The 7,979-nt window shown below is 51.8% G+C and overlaps 1 protein-coding gene across 1 annotated transcript; it reads left to right on the forward strand.

Moving 5' to 3' along the window:
- The first annotated feature begins 332 nt into the window (after positions 1 to 332).
- Positions 333 to 7,748, forward strand: LOC104497394 (disintegrin and metalloproteinase domain-containing protein 19-like). The gene is made up of 10 exons (XM_010140639.1): positions 333 to 438; positions 975 to 1,179; positions 2,126 to 2,203; positions 3,001 to 3,109; positions 3,459 to 3,609; positions 4,233 to 4,323; positions 5,063 to 5,308; positions 5,604 to 5,767; positions 6,513 to 6,530; positions 7,601 to 7,748. The coding sequence occupies exons 1-10, from the start codon at positions 371 to 373 to the stop codon at positions 7,650 to 7,652; spliced, it is 1,182 nt and encodes a 393-aa protein (XP_010138941.1). The 5' UTR covers positions 333 to 370; the 3' UTR covers positions 7,653 to 7,748.
- Positions 7,749 to 7,979: the final 231 nt, after the last annotated feature.

A 7,979-nucleotide genomic window follows, 5' to 3' on the forward strand; every position in this document is an offset into this window, starting at 1 on the left:
TGCGCTGTCCCCACCAAGGGTTGAGGTCTGTGTCTGTGGGGGGAGTGCCCCCAGGAGCTGTCACCCCCAAGGCCAGCACGCTTGGGGTGCCCCTAGCAGACTTGCAGCAGTCACAGAGGGGAATCCCTCCCCGGGGCCAAAATCCTCTGCTAGACCCCAGGGAAAAGGGAATTTCACCTCTCTTGTGCTGCTCTTGGTCCAGCACCTGCAGCACCCTCCAGGAGACTTCTCCATGGTGTTTTCTCTATGAGCATCCAGCTGCTGCTCCCAGTTTCAGTATTTCTCCCTGCTGGCTGTTTCCCTCACCCCACACGGGATCTTTCCTGCAGGAGCCTGGCCGGCCCCGGATGCCTGTTTCCAGGACGTGAACATGGCTGGCAACACCTACGGCAACTGTGGCAAAGACAGCCAAGGGCGCTACGTAAAATGTGACAAGAGGTGGGTGCAGCGCTGGAACCCATGGGTGCTCCATCTCCTCCTCCCACACCCACTGCCCACTCTCGTGAAGGGACTGGCAGGCTCCTACCACAACCTTTTGGCATCATCCCTTGGGCCAGCTGTATTTTGGACCTGAGGAAGCCGACAGATCCTTCCTGGGCTCAGTCCCTGTCACTGCTGGGAGATTGTCCCACCGTGCATCAGCTCCCAGCCCAGCCCGAAGGGAAGATCAAAGACAGCATCATCAGGAGATGCTATTTACGGAGGATGTGCTCTCCAGTCTTCCCAGTTAGACCAGGGATGTTAGAGGGACCTGTTAGAGGCCTGTTCCCTCCAGCGTTTCTCTGTCCTGCTAGATGATTTATCTAAGTCCATTCTGAACTGCTGAGCCTCCCCCCTCACAACCTAACATGGCCACAAATTCATAGGGAGATGAGCCATCAGGTAGTGGGGAAGGGGAGGGTGATGGGACAGGGAGGGTGAAGTAGCTGGTTCCCACATCTCCTGCTCTCACTATGGCTCTGCCCCACTCCTAGGGATGCTATGTGTGGCAAGATCCAGTGCCAGAGCTCAGCTAAGAAGCCCCAAGGGACCAACACTGTCTCCATCGACACCACCATCCGCTTCAACGGGCGGGAGGTGAAGTGCCGAGGCACCTACATGTACACCGCAAAGGATGACGAGGAAGACCTCTCCGACCCTGGGCTGGTGAAGACAGGGACAAAATGTGGTGATGGGATGGTGAGTACCTCTTCCTGGGGCTGGAGTCTCCTACAGGAGATCATCTCCTTGGCTTTTATCCCAGTTCTGATGTGGATGTTGGCTCTTCTCTGTGCTACCATGGGACATGGTTTCTCTCACGCTTGCAGACATTGCCCTGGTGACATCTCAGCTGGGGCATTTATAGACATCACCAGATGCATGTGTATAGGCCACCAAATTCTTTTCCATGGTGGCCTCCATGCTTCTTGTCTGATTTAATGCATAGTGGGGCAACCCTAACAAGAATTGCCCCAGGACTTGATGGATGAGGCTTCCCCCTGTGAATAAATTGTTTCCTAAGGGAAAGATGTGTTAAGAATCAAGATGATAGATCTGAGCAGAAGCTGCTAACTGAGCGTTAGGCTCTTTTACAGCCCCTGCATCTCCAAGTGCTTTACAGAGGGCCACTTCAGCTTGAGAAAGGGCAGAAGCCTGGTGGACAATCCAGTAGCAGGGATGCGCGCCAAGCAGAGTTGGCTGCAGAGATGTGGCCTTTGCTATTGGCATTTTAATTATGAAATTTTCATCCCAGTTTGGGCTGGAAGGCTAAAATGTCGATATTTTCATGAGAAAGGATGGCTGGTTTTGAATCCAGTGTCAGGGTTTTTTGGCTGGTGCCTGTGTTTTAGGGCCAGATAGGAAATGCCTTCTCCAGGAGCTGCCAGGTGGGTTGTCAGGAGAGGGGTTTGGGAGTGGTGGTGACTGGTTTCCGCTGAGTTGTTCGGGATGGGGGAGTGGCAGAGGCTTCCTGGACTACACTGAAAATTGGAGTGAAACGCATTGACCTGGAACAATATGATTAAACCAACCTGTGTTTTCCAACGGACAACATCCTTCCAGAGGACTCCCATCTGTGAAGCCAGAAGATGACTGTCCCTTCTCTCACGGATCTTTCTCTAACCTCAGCTTCTTGGCTCCCTCTCAGGTCTGCAAAGATCGCCGGTGTCAGAATGCATCCCTTTTTGAGCTGGAAAAGTGCGTTTCCCGGTGCAATGGCCATGGGGTGAGTAATTGCCTGAGCCCTACAGCAGGGTCCTGAGATGAGCACAGATTCCTGTGCAAAACCAAGTGCCTCCCTCAGGGATGAGCCTTGCAATGCAGCTTTTCGTAACTCTTTCATGCATCAGCGATGGGTGAGACTGAGCTGAGATCTTTGCTTACCCGTGTCCAGGTTAGAAGAAGAACACTCGTGATGTAAGGACCATCTGCAAAATTTGGATCAGGGTCCAGCTTGAACTGGAGAGTGTTTAAAGCTCAAAGCAGGTGCCGTTCCCTCTGAGAGCAAAACAAGAGTCAGAAACACATCAGGGATTGCAAAAAGTCAGGGCAGTGGTTCAATGAATACACAGAGCCGCCCTTGTCCAAAGTTTAAAGGCTACAAAGGTTGGACCTCGGCAGAACTCAAGGCTTTGCCGGATAAGGCAACAACAATGTTATGGTTTAAAGGGAAGAGCCCAAGGGGAAAGTGTTTAAGAATCTTGTGGCCTAACGCAAAGTATTAAGGGCATCAGGCTTGTCTAGTGAAGCGGTGTGAAAACTGAAGGTGCAAGATACTTGTCTTCAAGGTTTCTGCAAAGAACAGGGAAATAAAAGTATCTGCAAGAAAATATCTCTGTACCTCCTGATCACAGATTTAAGGGCAACACAGGCACGATCCAACTGATGTTCAAGGACTGCATATTTGCAGGGGTTAAGCTCCTTCAGCCCAGACTCCTGCCATTGGCTATCTGCTCTCATCCCACATAAACCATCGTTTCCATAAATCCCTTGTGGTCTTCAACCCTCCTTCTCTCTCTGCAGGTCTGCAACAGCAACAAGAACTGCCACTGCGATGCTGGCTGGGCTCCTCCCTACTGCGAAAAGCCAGGCTTGGGTGGCAGCGTGGACAGTGGCCCTGTGCAGCGCGACAGTGAGTCACGACTTCTCACCTGGTGCCTTGTGACGCTGGTGGGGCTGGAGCGATGCTACGAGAAGGGGAGACAGGGTGATAGAGGTGCTGACAGCTCTGCTCCCAAATGCGCTGGGTTGGGTCTGTTCAGGCAGACTCACAGCCTGTTCCCAGCTCTGGTTGCCTGGTGGCCACCCATTTTTATCAGAAACCACCTGATTTTTGCTCCCTTTTCGGAGGCGTGATCAGCAATGACATCTCTAGCCTGGGTGGCCGAGGATGGGCAGATGGAACTGATGTTACCACTGAGTGAAGACAGAGGCTGCTGCCTCTCCCAGCCCTGCACTCATCTTTGTGCTTTCCTTGCCAGATCACGAAGCCATCTTAATAACCCTCCTGCTCATCTTCCTGCTCTTCCTCCCCGCCCTGATGATGATCATGTACTTTTGCTACCGGCGGGAGAACTCGCTGCTCAATAGATGGATAAAGGAGATGAGGAGGAGGAGCCGGGAGACATATAGGTGCGTGATGCATCCTAAATCTCATCTCTCTTGAGGACCCAGTGAGATCCTGAAACCTTATTTTCTTGAGATCCTTGTTTTCTTGCTACTGGCAGCATCCAGCGTGGTAGGAACTGTTTTGAGGGAGCTGGTGGTGCACAGGGCCTGTTTCAAACTGGTGTGAGACCTGCTTGAGACATGAAAAGCTCTCTCCTGGGACACTCTGTGGCTCTCAGCTCTCCCCTGAGCAGAGGACGGGACAACCCCAGAGAGTGATGATGAAGGTGGCCTAGTACCGAGGAGCTTTCTTGCCATCTGCTCCTCGCAGGCTGCGGGAGCTGGAAAGGCGCTAAAGTAGTGCTGAATTTAGATATTCTCATTATTTCCCCTGCAGTTTTTCTCATTATTTCAGAGCTCTTGCAATAATTTGAGAAAAAAACTCAGAACCAAACAACCTCCTTCATTACCCTCATTATCTCAAGACAGACTTGTCATCCCTGCTCACCCAGCACTGCAAGACTGTCTGTTAGCAATCTGTTAATGGAGACGGGATCTCGCTGATGTGCAGCATTTCGGGAGGCAGCTGTTGCAAAACCGGTTGCTTTATTTTGCCATCTGTGATTTATATTTTTGATCCTGGGCAGGAACAAATCCATCAGTCGAAAGTCAACCAGTGGCCAGCCCAAAGCTGCTTTCACCTTGCGAAGTATCTCCACCTCCAACCACACTAATAAAGTAAGTAAAAACTCACCTTCCAGGTCTGCTTTCCTGCTCTAGGAATCACCCTTGTGGGTGATCACATCTCCCTGTAGCAAAGGGGCAAACAACCAGTGCTCCATGGTGGTTTTGTGTTGTGTCTACACTGTGAGCCCTTGGCCGCTAGTACAAATCCCTCCTAAAAGTGAGTCTGCTGAGCTCTGCCTGTTCAAAAAGACCCTGGTGATTGCCAGGAAGCTCCACCGGGACATGGCCCATCACCATGGCAAAGCTCAGCAGGGGCTTTGCAATCCTGCTGGAGACTTTGTGCTGGGTCTCTGAGGAAGAAGATGTTTCTGCTGCTGGTTTTGTCAGCTGTGGTGACCTCGGGAGGGTAAGTCAACCCCAGGGCTGAATTTAGGTAGAATTTGGGGATTTTGAGCGCAGCCGCAGTGGCTGAGAGAAGAGCAGAACGGATGATGTCTCCCATCTCTTTAATTCAGTCTGGTGGAAATCCAGTATGGATTCATCAGAGCTGGCCCTGGTCCAGATCTAAGCCCAGCACCTTTCTTAGCCCTGTGTGCTCTCATATGCTTAGAGATGTGTTCAGCTTTTGGGCAGGATGGTAAATGTGGGGGTCCCAGAAAACAGAATAAATACTCAGTGCTTCTCCTGCAGTTCTCCCGCACCCAGACCTTGAGGGGACATCAGCTTTTCAGCACCCAGGAAAACACACCTAGGATTTTCCTTCATACTTCTGCTTTTCTCATCCCTGCAGGCACCACGGACTGCATTCCCGCCCAAACCCAACACTCACCAGCCTGGCTCCCAACCTGTCAATGTTGTCCACCCTCTTCGCCCAGCTCCTCACTCCATCCCTCCACGCTCGAGAGACCCCAAGCCTGCCAGGCCACCTCCACCAGTTAGCAAATCACCCATGGTCCCCACCAAAGCAGTCGTCTCCCAGGCAAAGTTGCCACCTCCAAAGAAACCTCTTCCCTGCAGCCCCGTGAGGACCCCGCTGGTGAGCGTTGCTGGTTGACTGAGCTTTCCTGCCAGACTCATAGAAATTCCATTTTTTGGCTGTCTGTGGCTCTCTTGGGTTGGGCACCATTGAGGAGCTGTCAAGCCATCCTAAGAGATGAATCCACTGCAATGGTGAAGAAAGCTCATTAGATAATAGTATTTTAAGGTAGTTTGGGTGGTGGTGGTACATGCTTTGAAGCACCTCAGCTCTGCAGCAGGAGAAAGAGGTTTGTAGGAGGTCACAGGTGCTCCTCTAAAGTTATGTTCTCTTCTTATACACTTTGTGATCCTAGGTCGTCCCAAAACACCAGCCCCCCCGTCGGCCGCTGCCTGGAAGTCCTCTTCTGGCCAAAGAGCTGCCTCTTGCACGTAGACAGACCCTGCTGGTCATGGTCCCTCCTACCAACTTCAAGACACCGGGCACAAGTGCCATAAGCCACCCCACGAGGCCATTAAAGTAAGTTGAGAGAGGAGTTGAGCTATCTCTCACCACTGCTGGGGTCCTGCCGCACCCAGTGCAGGGGGTCTTGTGAGTCATGGCTGGATGGGACATTACAAACGACACTGTGAGGTTGTCTGGTCTGCCCCTCATGGTGTCTTCACTGTGACCTGCGTTTCTCCAGCTCCTCCCCGATATGGCTGGTGTGTACAGGTCAGGCTGTTGAGAAGCACAAGAAATGCCCTGGGCTCTGGGCTCTGCTTCAGAGGAGTTTAAATCCCACCAGCTTTGACGTAACTGGCCTGTAGGGCATTGGGGATCTTTAGTATGAGCATCAGTGGACAGCAGCAACAGAGAGAAAGGAAATGAGAAGATGTCCCAAATCATGCTGCCTGGGGAGCAACCACAACCCAAGTGTCCACATGGGAACCCTTTGTTTGTAACAACCCTGTGCCCATGCTCCCTCTCACGTAGTGTGGGAGAAGAGCCTGCCCACCCAGGTAAGGTAGCTGTGGGTCTGGGGTCTGCAGCCTTCCCTCCACCTGGCAGCAGCCCACAGGGTTCGGCCAAAGTTGGCCATTGTTGGCCAAGGTTGGGACTTTGGGTCTTACAGGGTCCTGATGGGTTAAGGGAGATGCCATCCTCTGGTGGGTGTATATGGCCTCTTGTCCCAGAGTGCAGAGGGGGCTGTTGGTGAGCTGCTGGGGTACAGTGGAGTAAAGGGATGGACATTGATGCTCTGTTTCATCTTTCCTCCCTACAGACCGATGCCACCTCAACGGTGAGTCACAGACATTGTGCAGCACCATGGGGGGGGATGTTTTTTGCTGCTTGTGGGGCAATAAACTGTGGTTAAGCACTGGGCTGGGACCCAAGAGACTGGAGATAAAATATCCCCCTCCCCAACGGCCCTTAGATAAGCAAGACACAGATCTTCTGAGTATGCGAACAATAGCAGCGCTTAGGCACCCATGTCCAAGGGAATGGAGGACATGGACTTTCCAGTTTGGAGCTGGAGATTCAGTCCAAGTCCTTTATAATATCTCTACTACTTCCAGCTCTCTCTAAATCCTCTGGAAATAGGTCAGGGGAGCCTCAAGGGGTCATGCTTACATCCACTCCTGCCAGCCAGGCTTGTGGGCCACCTACAGCCATGGAGAAAAGAACCATTTTAGGTTCCTATGTCTTTGTAGCTGCCACCAGAAGGAGGCAGAATATGCCCCCAAATTTCTCTGTGTAACTCAACCCTACAGCTCATCTTTTCTAGTAGATTGAACAGGCCTGTTCTGTGGTCCCAAAGAGAAAGATTTGGCACATCCTGGTAGCTAAAGCTGGCTCCCTCCCCAAATGGTGGTTTTGCCCTTGCTGCCCACCAGGAGCAGTCCCTGCCTATCCCTGTCTGTCCTCTCTTGAAATGGTGCCTCTCTTGAAAAGTATTGACTGGCAGGGCCAGGCTTGTGCCAGGCAGCAGGACGTGCCCATGTCTTGGTCTGGATTCATTACGTGACACCACCAACAATGTCAGAGAGGGCCAGGGAACCATTTGTTTTCCTAGCAGTATGAGGTGAGAGAATTCATAATTCCCAGGATGGACTACAGGATCGGGTTGGTTGATGTGGTGACATCTCCTGGTAGAGCATGAACCATGTTGGCTGTTTTGGGGAAGGAGCACACCTCAAAGAAACAGGATTTGAGAGAGGACATGGGTGACCATGACAGTCACAGGTTCCCCTCTGGTCTCAGGAACAGCAGCCTGTCTTCTCTGAGCTGTGGAAGGATGGTTTTGGTGGAGGTGGTAGATGCTTAGTGTCTGCACTAGAATGAGATGTCTCCTTTCTCTTCTCACTTTAGGCCAGTCCCAGCCATCAAAGTCCAATCAACCTCCTTCCTCTTGAAGAAGTGACAAACCAAGGACACCTTAAGCCCATCCTTCCCGAGCTGGCTCTCCTGATTTGCACTGCTGCTGGCGACAGGGGTCTTTTATTCCTCTCTTGTTTTATTTGTCTTTTGATACCAGAGGACTATTTTTCTAAGACAAACTATGTTTTCCGCACAAAAACTGTAGTGGTGGGGGGAGGAGAGGGGAAATTGGTACCGTGACATAACCAACGATTGGGGTGGGCTGGCAGTGGGGTTCCCCCAACGGAGACTCCACCACAGCTCCTGGCATTGCTTCCTTGACAATTTACCCCCCAGCTTTAGTTTCTTCTTGAAATTGCACGTGGGCTGG

The sequence above is a fragment of the Buceros rhinoceros genome, unplaced genomic scaffold (assembly GCF_000710305.1).
Source record: "Buceros rhinoceros silvestris isolate BGI_N320 unplaced genomic scaffold, ASM71030v1 scaffold13537, whole genome shotgun sequence".
Lineage (NCBI taxonomy): Eukaryota > Metazoa > Chordata > Aves > Bucerotiformes > Bucerotidae > Buceros > Buceros rhinoceros.

Bases quoted from the DNA above. Each gene is read 5' to 3' on its own strand.
- LOC104497394 (XM_010140639.1), top strand. From the start codon at position 371: ATGGCTGGCAACACCTACGGCAACTGTGGCAAAGACAGCCAAGGGCGC. The intron at 1,180-2,125 runs GTGAGTACCTCT...GCTCCCTCTCAG, and splicing joins CAAAATGTGGTGATGGGATG to GTCTGCAAAGATCGCCGGTG. The intron at 3,610-4,232 runs GTGCGTGATGCA...GATCCTGGGCAG, and splicing joins AGGAGCCGGGAGACATATAG to GAACAAATCCATCAGTCGAA.